At 41.1% G+C, this 18,265-nt stretch overlaps 1 protein-coding gene across 4 annotated transcripts in view; it reads left to right on the forward strand.

Annotated features, from left to right (window-relative positions):
• KIF5C (kinesin family member 5C) overlaps window positions 1-18,265 on the forward strand; it is an 85,413-nt gene that overhangs the window by 19,676 nt on the left and 47,472 nt on the right. For all 4 annotated transcript variants that reach the window (XR_012588228.1, XR_012588227.1, XM_074593915.1 and 1 more), the window contains exons 2-4: window positions 5,583-5,673; window positions 12,432-12,505; window positions 16,590-16,694. Coding sequence is in view for 2 of the 4 variants with exons in the window: in XM_074593915.1 (XP_074450016.1) it covers window positions 5,583-5,673; window positions 12,432-12,505; window positions 16,590-16,694 (270 nt within the window). In the remaining 2 variants the exon portion in view is untranslated. The remainder of the gene's footprint in view (window positions 1-5,582; window positions 5,674-12,431; window positions 12,506-16,589; window positions 16,695-18,265) is intronic.

Raw genomic sequence — 18,265 nt, forward strand, 5'->3', positions numbered from 1 at the left:
TGTGGGGAAAATAAGTCCTTCTATCTAATTAGTTCTATCTAATTCCAGAGGAAATTTGCAGGGCCAGATGCTTATCCCACTTGTGAATGGAGTAAGTTTGATGCAGCGTTCAGTAACTGTGGCTTCTACATTCTCAAGGGGAGTAAAGACTTTAATTCTTACTCCTATAGGCTAGAGAGAAGAAATGAGTTTTATACCACCTTCCAAGGGAGAAACTCAGCTCTGCGCAAGGGATGTGCCTCGACTGAAAAATTGAATTGCTGCTGGTAATAGTTTGCTTTCTGCTCTTTGAAAAATTCTGTCTTCCAGGCCTGCAATTACGTATCTTCTATTTATAAAACCTCTACTACAAGAGCACTTATGGTAGTGAAAACTAGCTGGGAAATAATTTCCCATTAATTAAGCTCCTACGTATCACATGCTTTTATTACCTGTATACTCATCCGTTGTATGTACTGGCAGTGGCGTCTCGTATGGTATGTTAAACACACTCATAGATCATTCATTCCAACTGCGTCAATAAAACTCATTGACTTGAATAGAGAGCCAGAATAAAAATGACAGAGTTTCAGCAGTCACGGTTTTGCCAAATGATTCATCTGGTAAACCAAGCCACGTGATTTGTCACTGTTTTGTTTCTGCAGGGACTAAAAGTTTTCCTGAGCTATCGGCTGGTGATTGCATGACTGATGCACCCCTTTTACAGGGGTAAAGGGGATGCCTTTATCTGACCAGGTTGTGGAGAAAAGAACATTCCTGGCTTCTGAGGGGACAGGGGGCTAAGATGAATGAGAAGGACCCTGTGTATACAATCTGTCTGCCCGTTTCAGATAAGTGCCCTAACTATCGGCTGTTAGGAAGAACCAAATCCGGCAGCCTGGCAGAGGTGAGGCTGAGCCCCTTTCCAGACCTTCTTGCACAGAGATGCAGCTGGCAGCATGGACATGTGGACCTTGTGACCTGTGGTCCCACCTCAGCTGCTGGTGCTTGGGAACTTACATGTTGCCAAGCAGTACTTTTTCCCCTATTATTATCTTCAGAAATACCATAACTCCTTGAGTCTCGTTCAAAATGATGTCCCCCTCGAGGATGTGCTGGCATGGTATGTTGCAGGCAAGTATGAATGAGCTTCACCTCTGCTTGTATGTTTGGGGTCAGAACTGCACTAGGCGTACTCACAACCGCCAGTCATCATATAACTTGCTCCCAGCTGTTTTCTGCTCAAGCAGAACAAACTTGCATCTGTCCTGGGTTAAATCTGGATGCTATCTTTAATTCTAGGCGATGGTTTCAGGCTATAATTCCTCATCTAACTCAAATGTCTCCTTACAGCCCCAAAAAGCAAAGAAACCCAGCATTTTGTATGCCCTCATCTTTCTTTCTTCTTTAGCAATTATGTATCTGAGCTACATGCTAGCTGTTGGAAATCCTGTTCTAAGCCATCCCACTTTGCCCGTGGTTTTTATAAGGCACTTTGGGGATGGACCTTGGACTGTGGATTCTGCCTCTGAGCTCAGATGCCTGAAAGTCAGGTGTTGTCTTGCTTAACATCATGACCTGCAGATACACTGGTGAAGTCAACCCTGAATGTCTGTCTGAAGATCACAGGGAATTAATCATGAAATTGCATTAAGGCTCCTAATTCTTAGCTTTAAGAACTGAGCACTTCTCATTTCCTGTGTAGAATTTAGGAGAGTTGATTTTTTATATATATTTATTTTTTTATTTTTTTTTTAACAGAAAATATATTTGGTTATCTTTAATTGAGACCATGTTGGCTCCTAGTGATATCACTGCTCTGTGATGTTGCTTGTAAAATGATGGTTTTGGTAGCGCATGGATTGATGGTCAGGATTCTTTTTGTGCTTGTGAAATCCTCAGATTTTTAAATGCCAAGCCTGTAAACCCGATAGGAAACTGTAGACATTAAGCTGGTGAAATAGTAATTGGTAATACATATGAATAGTGTTCTTCGTGCTATCCAAGGGCCAGAACAGAATCTATCTAGCTGTCAATACAACTTCAGCAGGAATTGTGTGGGTGGATCAGAGCACTTATCCTAGCCATTATGCAGCAGTGGCATAAGTTAATGGAACAGATTGTCAGGGGGACTGTAGGAAGTAATGGCATAGGAAGGAAGATGTGATGTATGTACGAGAGATAATACACTGCATATAATGAGAAAGTTTGAAAAATAATGTATGGAGGAGGCGCACAGATAAAACTGTTAGCATCAACTCAGAAAATAACACTTTATTTCTAGCTGCTTATTGCTTTCTTGAATAAGTGCTAATAAGGCTGAAATCTTCCTGATTTTGGTATTTAATTCAAGCTGAGTTACATTAAAAAAAAAAAAAAAGCAGTTATGGTATTTCTGAAGGTGACAATAGGGGAAAAAGTACTGCTTGGGAACATGCTAAAAATAAGGTGATGTTCATGTTTGCTCACCCTCCCTTTCTGTTTTGGAGCAAAACCTTCGGATCTGCCAGTGTGCTGCCTTTGTAGGATGGCTATGGCTTTTGTTACCTTTGAGGAAAGTCTGTCAAGAATTAAGAGCTTATAACAACAACATCCTCCAAATCAAAAAAAAACCCAAAGCCATAGTTTGGTCCAGAGAAAAATCTTCTATCTTAACAGTATCTTGGCAGCTGAATTACCACAGCTTTCCTTCAGGCTGGGCATCTTCTCCCTGTCTAAGGTGTTGTGGTCTCATACAGCCCCCGTAAGTTGAAGGTGAGCTCCTGCGGGACATGTGCAGAGTGTGTTTGTGGGCTGCCTAGCTGGGACGTGGAAAGGGTGAGGAACAACCTGGTAGGAGAGGTGATGAAGGTCACAGCCTGCCACCAGGAGCCTGGAGCTGGGTGGAGATGGTAGTGAGGAGGACTCCAGGGAGAGCCGGTGGGACAGAAGAGTCAGGAACTTGAACAAAGTGAGTGGGGTGACACGGGAGGTGCCAAGTCTTTCTCCAACGTCAGAGACCCAAGCAGGAACTTCTGAACAAAGGAAGAGAGAGGAGGATGAGGAGCCTAAGGAACAGGGAGGGCAGGTGGTGGTGGAGGTGGGGAGAAGAGGGTTGAGCAGGATTGAGAAGATTTAGGGCAGAGAAGTGGTGGTAGAGCAAAAGAAGTATAAACTCTCAAACTGAGTAAAGACAGAGGGTCTGTGCCCACTCAGCATACTGTCCTTTGTGGAAAGGAGCGTGAGCCTTGAGTTGTCTTCATCTAAGATCAGTGTGGAGATGAGGCACAAAAAACCTCCCCAAAAACCTGTAAGTGCTGCTCGGATAATGGAGTGCTCTCGCTTTGTGCAGTTGGTGACAGATACTTTGTGATCTTTCATGTTCATTTATTTTCTTCAGCTATCAGTGATGGGTATTCCAGTCTTTCAGCTTCCCAGAACAAAAATCCCGAGGAAGAAATCTGACCTATGTAGCACGTTTGTGAATTGCTGTTTTACATTTGTAGCTTTTCAGTTTGACAGCTAAATAACAGTTGCAGTCAGTGCCTCTTTCAGCTGCGAGCAGCACAATTATCATGGGATTGGTTTTTGGGGCATTATAGTTGTCGAGAGCTCAGTAGAAGAGCTGGATTGATTGCACCAGAGCAGCGTTTGCCTGGAGTGCTGGGTTTGCCGTGGTAGGATGAGGTACTGGCATTGTTTTCTGCTATTCTCTCACATTGCTTAGCTAATAAGCCTCAACTCAGGCATGAAATAAATAAATGGGATAAGTGGATGGCTGAGGTTGTGTGTCCGTGTGTTTTTTGGCCACTTGCATTAGGGATTATTGTCTGGTACTTGGAATAAGCAAAATGGGGGTAAGTAGGTAAAAAGTCCATTTGAGAAATTGTTCCGGAACAATTATAGCAGGGCTGGGCAGCCCTTCTCATGCTGGGAATGATGAGCTTTGTCTAGCTGAGAGCCATGCGATGTGCACTGTCTGTGGAAAGCTGTGGAGAGCAGAGTTTGGGGTAGGTGCCAGCTGGGTGCTCCCAGCAGTCCCACCACTCTCCCGGGGGCTGGGGCTGCACTGGGGATGTCGGTCTGAGTTGCGTCTTTGGGCTTGTGTCTTATCAAGCGGGCTGCTTGGGTGGCCCAGTGTTCACCCCATTCCAACACAGGACCATGAATTATTTACTACGTGATTTATAAATTGCCTTCTTATCCTTGAGATCTGAAATTCTGGGATGAAGCATGAAGAACACACATTGCAAGCAAACACCTCTCTGTCTTATTTCCCCTGTGGCTGTTAAGTACCCGAGTTTAAGGAGCAGGCAACTGTAAGCTTGTGATCTGCTTGAAGAAAAATCAAAGTGTGACAAAAATGGCTAATTGAGCACAGCATTTGAACAGCTGGCTACAAATGGCAGAGATGGCACATCAACTCAACAGAATAAGACTCCTACATCGGGTATCCAGCCACCTTGCAGTTAGCTTTGAAGCCCTTGTTATGCCGTTCTCAGAGCAGGTGTCACATCTTCGAAGGGAAATATTACAGGCTTTGATGGAAGATAAGAAAGATGCTACACATACACTTAGTGTAACTTTAAATAAAGGAATTGTATTTTAAATGCAGATGTCTTGCTTGGTTTTGAGTTGTAAGGAACTGAACTGCTGTCTTAGAAATTGATTTGCCTTTTAAGTGTCATGCAAACCTATTTTTAGGATTGCTAATACGTGTTTCTCTTGTAACCAATTATACTCGCTACAAAGAGGAATCAAAATTTTCTGGAAGTGTATGTACGGGTTGTGCTACGCCGTATATACATATGAATAAGTGTCAGTCATGGTGTCACCTGAGAATTAGGGCAGCTCGGTGTCTGTGGTGGGATGGATTGTGGTTCACAACCTGGAAATGGCCCTGGTCCCATTCAAGATGTCATTTTGGAGCTCTTTCACACGGCATCCTGTTATTTGTTGGTCCTAAGGATAAAAATCATGACAATTTCTGAATAAAATACAAGCTTAGGGCAACATAACAGTCTGACTGGTCTGCCTGTTTTGGGTCTAATCTGTGGTTTCACCGACACACATTTGCATGTTTAGCATAGAAATGAAACCAGGCTATTTCTGCTGAAGGAACGTGCAGTGTGCTGGGACCGTGCTTGGACTGTGCTGGGCCACCCCAGCTGCAGCAGAAGGCAGCTGTTGGGACCTGCAAACTTCTGATTCTCTCAGGTCTGACTGCTGTTTCTTGCACCACAGCTTTCACCTGTTTACAATAATGAACAGCAAATCTTTTGCAAATATTTGTATGGCTATTCCCTTTTAACTCCTAAGAGAGGGAGAAAATAAATCAACTTCCAGTTGCTGATATTTCAGCTTATTTTTTCCTGCAACTGTAGCTGCTGACCCAAATGTGAACACACAGAAAACATATGCTGCGTTTTATTTGCCAGCTATAGACAAGATGGTTTTGGAGTGCGTGAGATGTCACATCTGTTTATTCAACAAAATATTGTCGTCTCCATTGCACTGAATGGCTTCCTTTGTAGTAAATGCTGCATTTCAGGATGCCTGTTAAATTGGGTCTGTAAACTGTTTTAAATGTGTGTTATCTTACAGAGTTTCTCTTTTGTTTGCAGCAAGGGAAACCGTATGTCTTTGATAGAGTGTTACCTCCTAATACAACCCAGGAACAAGTTTATAATGCCTGTGCCAAGCAGATTGTTAAAGGTAGGTGTTATCTTTGTTTATTCCTGCTTGGGGAGAGGGAAAAAGATGTCTCCCTGTCCCCTCAAGCTATTTAAAGACAGGATAATAAATGTTTATATGTCTGTGTGGGAGTTTAGTAATTAGTAATTCCAAGAGTTTCCTTTTTTAAGGACTTGTCTGTGTAAAAAAAAAAAACAAAAACCCAAACAAAAAAGCAAAACAAGCAAATAAACAAAACGACCTGAAGGAATTGCACTAGTTGTTCCTTACTTTCTCCTTGTGTGTGACTGTTATTCCACACAAATACTTGCTTTTTGTGATATATGATAAGCAACAAAAAGCATGTTCTTCATGCAGCGTGACACTGTTCCGTATGGAATGAGCTGTGTTTGGTATGGATAGCTGTGTCTTTGACTGGAATGATGGACCACTAAAAGAAAACATAGAAGGCACTGGTTTTGTAGCTGATTTGCGTGCAGATAGCTTGCGTTTAAAAATGAAACGAGAGCACAAGTGCCTATTGTATAACACCCTATTTGTTTAAAACAAAACTTTCATAAACTGTTGAAATATCAAGATTTTGAGAATCAAACTTTTTGGGTGCATTTTAATTGCCTGCCATACTTCCCCCACCTCCCAAATCACTCTCAGACCTCCCACTCGGTTCTGATGCTGGATGGTCCATCCGTGATGGTATTACAACTGGATAGTCCATCCATGATGGTATTGCGGTCTAGTTGTTCACTGGCCTTGTGCAGTGTCCCTGTGCCCCCCAAGATTTGGTCCTCCATTTTTGTTTTTAAATCAAAGTATGCAAACAGTGGGAATGGTGTCAGAGCTGGTCAGAACTGTGCTTTTACAGCAATGCAAGGCTGCGTGTTGAATGCTGTGAGATTTACGAGGTAGGAGAGATTTGGGCTTGTTCAGAGGTGCAGGAGCTACTGAAGCAGTGTTGAAGGACTCGGTAGCATTCCAGGCGTGGAGCTAGATCTGCTGAGAGCTTGTGTGTGCTGCCGGTGGGGAGAGGTCCCTGCGGTGAGCAGCCCTGCTGCCAACCCTGCGTTCCCTTCTGGAGGAAATTGCTTGGCTCGCTCGGAGAGCCTTGAGCAAACCAACATGCGTGTAGACTAGATGGTTGGGGGTGAGGACCCGAAGCTAAGTTATTTGATGTTGGAGAGAGGAAATGAGTCATAAGACTTCAGTTGCTTCTTCTCAGCGGGGAGCCTAATTACGGCAATTCTGACTTCAGACGGGTAAGCCTGTAATAAAAACTGGTGGCATTGGAGTGGTAGAGCTTAGAAATCATTAGTTTGGGTTGCTGACACACCACTCAACTTTTGGAAGTCTGGGGACCTGTTTCAATACTACAGTGTGTGCTAACAGAAGCAACAGAGCGCTGTTTGTAGCTTTGCGGAGGGTATTTATATCTCCTGTGGAAGTTGGTTTCCTCTGAAAATAGTGAGAGAAATAAAATCCTGTTTGAGAGCAATTTGGAAGACGTAAATCAGTGACTAATTCTTCATTAACCAAATAGAAAGCTAAATGCTTCCCAAAGTTCTATTTGAAAATAGAGTTCAAACATACTCTTTCATGTGTGTTAACTTAGACCTTCTAGATACCTTGAAAGACAAGTTTGATGGGGGGAAGGGTCTAGAAGAAAGGAAAAGAGACAGAGAAATGGGAAAAAAAGAGAGAAGGAGAGAAAGAGAGGAGAGGGATGGGGAAGGAGAGAAAGGGAGAGGAGGGAGAGAAAGAGAGTGGAAGACAGGGAGGGAGAGCACAGCATTACTGGAGTGATATTTTTGAGCTCTGGGTTTACATTTCCTTATGTTTAATTTCCAGTTTAAAGCCTAATAAAGTGAAGAATGTGAAACGTACTGGGCTGTTTCTGATAGAATGGAACAATGTAATTTACTACATGGAAATATGAGCTGAGTGCATTGCAACTTGGAGCACTATTTAAATCTTTGAGACTTTTTTAGATAGCTTTTCAAGGTTGCCATTTGTTATCAGATTTCATTATACTCCCATGAAATGGCTGATGGTTTCATTGTGATTAATGTTATTACAGAAAATGCCAGCTGGCCTAACAGTCTCTAAAACAATGGTTACAATAACTATGTTGACAATGAGAATGATCTCAATGAGGTTTTTTTCACTAAAGAAGAAGTGGGATTAGGCTTAAGTAAACAGCTCAGTGACTAAGTCAAAGTATTTCACATTCCATATGTGAAAAACATGAGAAACGGGGAGCTTTTTAGAGGAGGAGAAGCAATCTGTTTGTTACAGCAGTTTACGTCGGGCTGGGCACTGGGATGGTGTTTGTTCAAGGTGCTGCCAAGGGCAGAGGTACCAGTAGTGGAAGCGCGTGGGGAAATATCACTGGTGCATATCAACACAGTTTGGGGAACTTGTGTTTGAATTTTTTTCACCAAAGTAAGAAATACCGCTAAATCTGAAAGGGAACAGTAGTGTGTGATTGCCACCACTTTTGCTTTGTTTCCCATTGCTTTCTACTGCCAGCAAACAACTTTATCTTCTCAGTCTACACAGATGGATGTGTGTATCTGGATTTTGCATCTTTCCTACATTGAGGGGAGAATACATAATGGCCATATATTGCTGAGCACTGGAGCTGTGAACATGTGAACATCTGTGCATTTGTGTGTCCTGTGAGGAGGGGAAAATTGCTTTAATAATTTTTTAGGTGGTGGGGTTGCTCTCAGACTGGGTAGCTTATTGACCTTCTATTCTGGTTACAAATATGGGCCTCAGATGCTGTGTCGTAGAACTAGAAAGTTTAGAGATGGAAAAGATAAGTACGGAGCTAAAAATTTGGTTGTAGAAATGAAGCTGAAAGGACTGCCATAAAACCACTCGGTCTGTCTTCTTGCCATTAAGACTCCTATAGTTGTCAGTGGTCCATTTGAAAGGTCTCCAGTCCACAGCTGCCCTTGGTGACCTGTTGCAGAGCTCTGCTGGGACTCTGGTGCTGCTGGAAAGACTTTCTGGGTCCCTAACCCGAGTGAGTCCGTGTTGTAGCCCCAACACAAGGGCTATGGTTTTAGACTGTTGCTACTTGTCCTATCCATCCTCGTCAGGAAAATCACCATCTGGCAGCAGTTGAGTGGCTGAGTGAAGTAGCTGGCTTTTGTGGGGAGAGCAAATCAAACTGAAAGTCATTGTAGAGAGAGTTGGACCAGGAATTAAAAAAAGCACTTGTTCTTATTTTGTTTGGTATGAGTTACGTAAAAATCCCAATTGATCTTTGTTCGGTCACTTTGTTCATCTGTTATTTCCCCCCTCTCCTTTGCTCTTAAGTTTTGTGCAGGCTGTTTCTGTCAGCATCTGCCTTCTCTCTTTATCCAGTTGACAGATGGTTTATTTTATTTTAAGGTGGAAAGTCTTCTAATTAAAATAACCTCTTCTACCACAGAGACCACTGACTTTTTTTAATTGCAGGTGACGCAAAGGACTGTGGGGTTTTTTTTATATAGAATAAGGTATTTTTTGCTAATTGGGAAGGTAAATTGCTTATCTGTGCTTCCTCAAACAGTGATGTATCTTAGTATACCTTGATGCAAATTCTGAGTAATTTTCTTACATAACAGTAGATTAATCAGGTTATTTCCCCCCTAGGCTGTGTACCAGTATAAAGCTGACATTGTACATTGCATTCACCTGGAGATAATAAGCCTTTTTTTTTTTTTTTAATTCAACCTATTTTTTTAAAACGTGAACCAAGTTTGGCAAAAATTTGAAATAGTAGTAGTGAAGTAGATTGTGCCTAACTGTCCTGTGGTAGAATTTAAAAGGTATTTGGATGCTAGGTGATATTTTAGAAACAAAAAGGAGTTGCACATGTTTGCTTGAGGATTTCTGACTTCCTCCTAGGACAACTATTTATATTTTTTGATGCCTAAGCACCTTTGAAATTCTGGTTCTGTGCACCTTCCAAACGTGATTTGCTTTCATCTAAAGAAAAAAACAAACCTTCCAACTTCTAGCTAGATTTTAGTTTAGAATAAAAAAGTCAAAATGCGAATACTTTCTTTCTTTGCTGTCTAACAAAGATGGAACCTTCTACATACAACAGATACGGAGTACTTGCAACTGGATCTAGTCTCAAAAGTTAAATACACTCCCTCCCTGTTCTGCTTAGATGTGTCTATGTTTAGTAAGAAAAGTGTCAAGTAAGCTTTTTATTTAAAATATTTCAAATAGAGTTGCATTAAACGTTCCCTTTCTTATAGGCTATATTGAAATTTAGTATTAATCTGATTAGATTTTAAAAAGGAAACAATATTTTTGTATTAAAAACAAGATAACAGTCCTATCTCCTGTGAGCTATTGCCACTGGTCTCATGCTGCAGATCCACGGCTGCGCCTCTGTCTCTACCTCCTTGGTCCTGCGCTCCGTGTTTCTGCTGGTTCGCCCAAGTTAGACCCATCAGCGTGAGTTGAGTGGAGCTCCTAGCAGAATTCGTGTTAAAGTTTTAATCATCAACAATCTTCAGGAAATTGCTAAGCAGCTAATTTTCTTTTGTTCATACTTTAATGACTTCCAAAGGCAATGCTCAGTATACATTGGGGTTTCCTTGTAAAAAAATGCTGTTAAATTTGCACCCCCAGAAGTTCAAGTGAATGGGCTTTGAAGGTGGTGGAGCCAGAGGGCTACCAGGGAGGCTCGCCAGCTCTTCAAGCTACCAATGGAGTAACCCTTCCCTCCCACTCAAGTTCATCCTGTACTGAACTGAAAATGAATGTTTCCTTCAGAAAAGAACTGGTGAATGAATGTTTTGAAATACCAGTAACATGAAACTTGGTGCTACTTTGAAGCCTGTTGGTGAAATTATGGGTCAAAGGCATGAACTCAAGATAGCACTGCATCTATGGCTGCACATCTGTGTTTTTATCTTTGCAATTATTATTTATACTTCTTTATTTTAAACTTTGTCTCCTTAAAGCAAGAATAAGCAGTGTCTCTATTTTTATAAACAGATGAGGATGCTAAATTCATACAAAATGTTAATACCAGAATGACAGTAATTATAGTCTCTAGCTTTGTCTTTCTTCTAGAGTTCAAGATTTGAAAAATTTACCCAGCGATACTCTGTGGAGGTCTATGCAACCCCTGGCATGTCTGTCCTCTTCAGTTCCCCAAAATAGTTCTGCCACAACTTAAACAGTTATGCTCTGTGTTTAATTAGACTATATATTTTTAAATGGCTTCATTCCAATTTCATCCTTACTCACTGTTGCTGTACAGGAAATGCGGGTCTGTGTAGCAGTTGCCTTTGAAAAAGATCTCTTGCCCTTTCCTTTTTTAAAATCCATTTAGTTTCTTTTAAAATCACCTTTGTGTGTTTTTTCTATGAATTTTTTCATGCTTGTTCTTTCTCCATTCTTTTTGTCTTTTTCTAATGTATCTTATTTAATTATCCTTCCTATCTGGACCATCTACATACATACATATGGAGATACAAATAAGGAGACTGTATGTGTAAATGTAATATATATGACATTATATGTAATAATATATAATATAGTCATGTGTATATATTTACTGTAAATACACGCACAGCATATACTCTTTTCTCCGGGTAGTCTCTATTAGTATAGCGGTAGAGGGTGGGAAATGTAACATATTTCAGAAGCAGAAAGGCCAACTCTAACAGCAGGAGATGCGTTTGGAAGTGGCCATGGACAGGAAACTTTCTGCCCTGCCAGATGGTGGCTGCTCTCTAGTCCCCTCTGCAAGCTGCAAGAGTCCAGCTTTCCTTTTGCTTTTCTTCTGCGCTGTTGGCTTCCCTCTGTGTTTGGTGTTTCTGCTCCAGAGGCCCATGGCAGAGCTCCGGTGCCAAGTATGATGCCACTGGCTCCCACAAGAGCATCGAGCACGGTGGCGAGGGGAAGGTGGGTGTCCCTAAGCGGAGCACCTGGCAGCGTCCTTCCCACCGCCCTCGGGGCGCTGGGGGTCTCTCGGAGGAGGCTGATGGGGGGCAGCACAGGGTTATCACCACCAGGTTTTGGATTGAAGGTTTCCTTTGTTCTTTATTAGCAACTATAATAAGTATTATTCTATTTTTTTACATGAAAGCTGCATAAATAGGTGGCCCTCCTTAAGACTTTAAATTCACTTGCCTGGAGCAAGTCCAACTGTAATCCTTTCAATGGCAATGAATGGACGTGGGACTGTGCGTAAGAACCAGCTGGTTTACAACACTCCTGTATTTCTGAAAGCTACTATAGACATTAACCACTGCAAAGTTAAAAATGGGTATTTTTATATCTTAATGCAATATAAAATTATTCTGCCTTGAGTGAAGTATATTTTCAATAAAGCCAATTCCTCTTTGTCTGACTTTCTTCTTGCTTTGCTCTCCTGCTTTGCAGACGAGCTTGGAAATTAATGAGGCCATGAAATCTTGAGGGTGTTATAGTAGTAGAAAAAGTATGAATTTGTTTAATTTTCTCTCTGTTATATAATGGTTTAAAATGCATTTCCATGTTACAGAGATATATTGGATAGTATCTAGTGTCCAGAGATGATTTTTCCAGGAAAGTGAAAGAGAAGTCAATAATTCTGTAATTCTCTGAGTTACATTTGGTTATGATTTTTTTTTCCCTAGAGATGGTTAGCTTTGTTACATTTTTCCCATTCTTTATTGTGCAAACTATTTTCTAATTGAGCTTCAACATTGTAGAAGACTTATAAAATGCTGATAATCCAGCTAAACCGTCAATATGATTTTTAATTGTTTTCCTTCTTCTTGCAGATGTCCTTGAAGGGTACAATGGCACAATCTTTGCTTATGGACAGACATCATCAGGAAAAACGCATACTATGGAGGTACAGTGGCAAAATTAAATGAGTTTGGTAGCAGCAGTAGAATTATATGTACCAATTACCTGAACAAGCCCGCTATCTGGAGCACTCAGCTGTGAGTGACATATAAAAAGCAATCTGGGTATGTTTAGCTTCTACTGCCTTTTAAGCTGTAGTATTTCTTTCAGTGTAGAGTTCTTTTCAAGAGATGTCTATACATACCTACCTAAACTAACAAATACTGAGTCAAAAATACCAAGTATAGCTTCTCTGTATTTGTCATAACAGTTTAGGTATGCGTATATTTTAAAGGTTTTGAGTGAGATGTGTTAATCCACAAATGAAAACAGTAATAAGGGTCTGTAGAGTTCCCTGGCATGCAGGATTACGAAAATTCATGCCTGGGTTATTGGTTTTCTCATTTTCACTCCCCTTCTGGGAATACCACTCTCGCATGCTGCAGCACAGATGGATGAATTTGAGAATTGTTGCTTTGGAGGAGAAGAATACCAAATTATACCAAATTCCAGTGGCTGAGGTCCTTAGTCTTTTTATATATCTGCTATGTGAAGTGTGAGAGTGTAGGGTATTTTCCTGTGGTGTTTTTTTTTTTAAATGGTTCAGTTAGAAGATATTTAGATATTTTAGTCTCTTGCTAAAAAAGGCGGATCATTCAAGCATTTAATCCTCGCATAGGACTGTTCCATCACAATGCTGTACAAGCTGGATGTCTTGGAGCATTTCAGTTCAACTGTGAACTTTAATACAGGAGGGCTACAGCGAAGTTTTGCTAAATGAAAGGAAAAAATGAGCTTTCATTTGTTTAACAGCATCAGATGGTTTTTGCTATACGATTAACACGGGTGACCTACCTAACCTGAAGGTTAAAGGAGGTGGAAAGCAATATTCTCTCGAGCCAACAGGCCCTGGTGAAATTGCCGTTCGATTGCCACAGTTGCTCCTTTCCTGGAGGATGCAATAACTGATGCCTCATGTCTAATTAAGTCTGTCCTTGTGAGGATGGGGGGAAATCGCTAGCTCAGCCCTCACAGATGGCACAATGGCTGAGTAATCCACCAGCTCTGAATGTAATTAAATCAAAATGTCTGCAGGGCTTGAGCTGGTGCTTCCACATGGCATGGGGAAAGATCTCTTAAAGCCAATTTATATTCAGAATTACAAGCTGTGATAAAGAAAATGACTGTAGAAAAATGGCTGTTTTACTTATTTAATAAAAAAAAAGCTGTCATTTTAAAGTGGAATCAGGTCTATATTCAGTTTTAATCCCCCTTTTAACTGAACATCCTCTTGTAAAGTTGCTAAAGTATGTTGTGGAAGAAAAAAATAGTCTGTAGTTGAAGCAATAGTAAATCCTCTTGGTAAAGCTGTTATGGAGGATTTTCTGTGAAATGTGAAATGCTTCGTAGTGTTAGTGGTAAGCTTAAACAGGACACGGTAGTATAATATAGCCAGGATAGCTTTCTGACATACATAGGTCTGTCTTCTGTGCTAGATAAAACATTTGCCAACCTGTATAGCAGGATATAACCAAAACTGTCTTAAAAATTACGTATTTCTGCCCATAAGATTGAATTGCTCAGCTTTGACCTTATAGTAGTTTTCAATGCTAAGTCCCTATCGGTTGTAGTTATTATGTCAACATCCGGAAATAAAACAGCACTGCCTCAAATGTTACACTTCACTAACTACTGCCTGCCCGCTATGTTTAAATGTGGAAATTAGTGTTCTTATTAAAATGAGAGGCTTTAATGAGCAGAGAACTCTCTGTCCTGGTGCTTTGGGGGAGTTCACTAACTGCAATGTCAGCATGGCAGCAGCAGCCCATTTCTCCAAACTCTTTCTGAGGTTACAGCTAAATCCATGAAAGTGTTGTGGTTTTTTTTTTCTTTTAAATATATTTTGTTTCAGCTTTCCAGTGAATAGCCTACCTTTACCTTTGTCTTCCCTCCCAGTTTATGGTCTCCATAAATGAGAGTGGGACCTGCTTCAGTCATCTCGTTTTAATAAAAATCCATGGATAACAAAGTAAAAATGATATATTTTTTATCAATATGTCACAGAGTGCTGGTGTTACAGTGTTTTAAAGATCTTAACTCTTTCTTTGGAAAGCGTTGAATGGGGTCTCGCTTCACTGAAGTTTCTACTGACTTAAATAGAAAACCCAAGCCCAAGAAGTTGTAGATGCAATGGTTGAGTTACATGCACACTTAATCATGTTTTACAGATTGCTTTCTCTTCTGAGCTAGAGAAAGCTATGTAAAGGAAAACATAATTATTAGGGGGCTTGTTGAAGCTAGAATGTTTAATTAAATACTTTTATAAGTTGTCACTTATCCAGAGCCCAAGCGATTATTAGGGGAAGGGTTTACGTAGTGCAGTGATCCTGGTGCACAGCTCTAGCATTTCTCCTGTAGCTGCCTCTGCTGCCTTAGGAATCATGCCTCCTGCAGGGCTACATAGCCTAGACATACCCTTGGTTGCACTAATGTGTGCTGAAGAAATACCTGCAAATCTCTGTTTACTCTAGAAAAACTCCTTTTCCCTCTGTGGGAAAACTCTCTGTGCAGTAATAAAGGGTAGTCTGCTGGTTTCAGTGAGCTTTTCAAGGACTTCTTCAGGAGGAAGGGACGGAGAGTGGGAAAATTGTATTGCAGTCTCTGCTCAGTAACAGCGCTGTGTGATGGAGCTAAGTGCTGGCAACTTAAAACGAGAAGAACAGAGACGCTGGCCATTGAAGAAGAGGGGGCTGACCCATTTGAGCCCTCAGCTTTATACCAACCATGATGCCGATGGGATGCAATACCCTGTTGGTCAGTTTTGGGTCATCTGCCCTGTCTGCTTCTCCCCGCATGTGTGACCCCTCTACATTCTTCCACTTCCGACCCTCCAACGTGGCAAATAAAAGTGAGCTGACCTTGGCTGTTTTAGTAATAAGTGTAGGCAAGAGCCTCTCTGCATACCGTTCCTTGGTATTCGCTATAAACGTCAGGCCTTATCTCTGCTAGAGGCAGGAACTGTCTGAAAAACATGCCGTTGATTTCAGAGAGTGCAGTCACTTAGAACAGACTTGACTGAAAAGTAAAATTACTGAAAAGGAAAATTGTTTTTTTTTTTTTGTTCCATCTCAAAGCAGGACACAGATCAAATCTGAATTCCCATGATTTGGAATTGTATGGCTACCCACTATATTTAAAAAAAATAAAAATAATTCCCTGCCACTCTTTGGAGTAAGATGCTTTGTTGTGCTGATACGGGCAGTATTACTTGGACAAAGATATATTCAAAAGGTATATTAGAGTTTCTAGACTCTGTGTTCTGATGGAGTCTTCCAACTATTGACTTGTTACTGCATGTTTAAGCAGTTTGATAAAACATTTGGAAATAACAATACAGTGTGTGCTGTAGTCAGAAAAGGTTTTTATTTCAAGTTAATATTTCTATTCAGTTTTCAAGTGTTAGCTTTCCTGTATGTGTCTGCCTTTTTCAAAAAGAGTAATACAACTAAAAGGAGCCATGCAGCCAGGGAAATTGTTGTTTTTATTTAATACTCAGTTCTTGAAAGAATAGAGGAAGGTAGTTGTGCATATTAACATGGAGAACAGTCGTGTTTGTAAGGCACAGTTCTCTGGCAACAGGCCCAGCGAGCTCAAATCAGAATATATTACTCTAATCCCCAAATCCCCGCAACCCAGATTTCCCTTTAGCTTTTCTAGCATAGTGGTGAAAGAGAAACAAAATGCTTTAATACTTCTTGCTTGTGACATGTTTCCAAATATCTGATTTAACTGGGAGAACTGTTTATTCCTCTATCTTCAATGGGAGAGTGACAGTGTAGATAGCGGCAGGGCAGCACGCTTGGCAAATGGCAGGAGCTGACAAAACAAATAGGTGCTCTGTCAGGTGAAGAGTGCTAGCACGTTGAGTCGTTCTGCCACCTTTTTGGTGCACTTATATCAAGCAAATCCTCCCCAAAGCAGCAGACATGTTCATAGGGGTCCACTGGAGGAAGGTGTGTTTGCACAAGGCTTCCTCCTCTCATGTGCCTGAGCAAGGCTTTCCGAGTTACGGTTTGGTTTTGTGTCCACAGGGGAAGCTGCACGACCCTCAGCTCATGGGAATCATTCCAAGAATTGCACATGACATCTTTGATCACATCTATTCCATGGATGAAAACCTGGAGTTTCATATAAAGGTAAATGCAGAATGATGCATTATGTAATGGGTCGGATGGAAGAAAGTCAAGCTGGACGGGAAATCTGCATTCACGCTATAACATTATGCTGCAGAAGTTTTCCATTCTCCCTTTTTTAACTCAAAACAACCCCCCATTATTCTGCCCAGGACATTTACTAGGAATAATCCCATACAGTTAATACCCTTTGATAGAAATTTTTTTGGAGTGTGTTTTTGGTTCAGGTTTGTTAGTCCTTTGATTGCCTTGTCTCTCACCGCAGTTGGTAGGCTAACCAACTTGGTAAGAAATAACACACTTATTTCACTGCAGCTTCTCCAAAGACTGTACCTCAGCCCCACAAGTTGTGACCATAAATACCATTGATTTGCATGACATTTGTGAGAATTCTGACACGTTGTTCCTTTCTCAAGGATATACACAGTCCTCCATTGAAATGGAGGAAAGATGGCTTCAGGCAATTTACGGAAGGATGCTTAGAAGTAATTTTTAGCTCAAAAGTTTATGTATGGGTTCCTTAAGAATGGTGGTCTAAGTCTTGATTTGAACAGCTGCTATGTTTTTCTGTGTCACTATCTCGATCCCAACCGTATGATTGCTCAAATTTTTTGGGTGACCTTTAATTCCTACTGTTCATCCAGTCTCCTGGGGAGCTCTCAGCCATGGGGGGGCATTGGTCCGTCTGGCAGAGTTGGGGTCAGGATACAGCTTCCTTCTGAGCAGACATCAGTAAAATTACCCAGAGGGTTGCAGGAAAAATTAAGTACTCCTCTGTATCATCCTTCCCCCAAAACACACAAAATATACCTGGATGGCGTCAGTAAAGTTAAGTACCTGAGCGCAGGCAGAGTGTGAAAACACTGTTCCTTCTCCTGCGGTGACCAGGTGATGCTCTCTGAGAATGGAGCTCTCCTCCTCTGTCCCTCTTGGGCCTAAAGCTTAGAGATGAGTGGCCTTTTAGTGCTGCTTGCATTAAAGCCCTTGAAGCACTTCTGGGGGTATATGTGTGCGTGTATATATATATTTATCTATATCTATATCAGTGCCCATTCATGGGGGGGGGGTGCTCATGAAGTACAGACAGAAGAAGCAGCCTTACGAAGTACAAATAAACCATCTAAATATTTTAATAGAATCTAGATTGTAAAATATTGAGCTCCTTAAGAAGAGATGCCTCAGAATTTTCCTAGAAATAGCTTCCATAGGAGCGACACTGATTTCTTTTCATCATCCGTAAAGCTGTCCTGTGGCTATTGCTATTCTACTGATAGCACTTGGATTCACTTCGATAGCACAGATGGGGACCCCCTTGTACAAGACGTAGTAAATTCCTGTCCTGGCAGAAGATTATCACTTTATAAAACATGTTCTGCCGGCGCTGAATTGTTTCAGTGGTTCCCTATCATAGTTGACGTTTATGAATATCTTAACAGAAAAGCTGCCTAAATAGCTACGAATGAGTGAGTGATTATACAAGGAGCTGTCAGTGAGAGAAATGCATGTTCTGTCATTGGGAGCAAGAATTTAACCAAACTGTCAGACTCTTTTAATAACTGAGCCAACGTTGAAAA

Source organism: Larus michahellis, chromosome 7 (genome assembly GCF_964199755.1).
Source record: "Larus michahellis chromosome 7, bLarMic1.1, whole genome shotgun sequence".
Taxonomy (NCBI): domain Eukaryota; kingdom Metazoa; phylum Chordata; class Aves; order Charadriiformes; family Laridae; genus Larus; species Larus michahellis.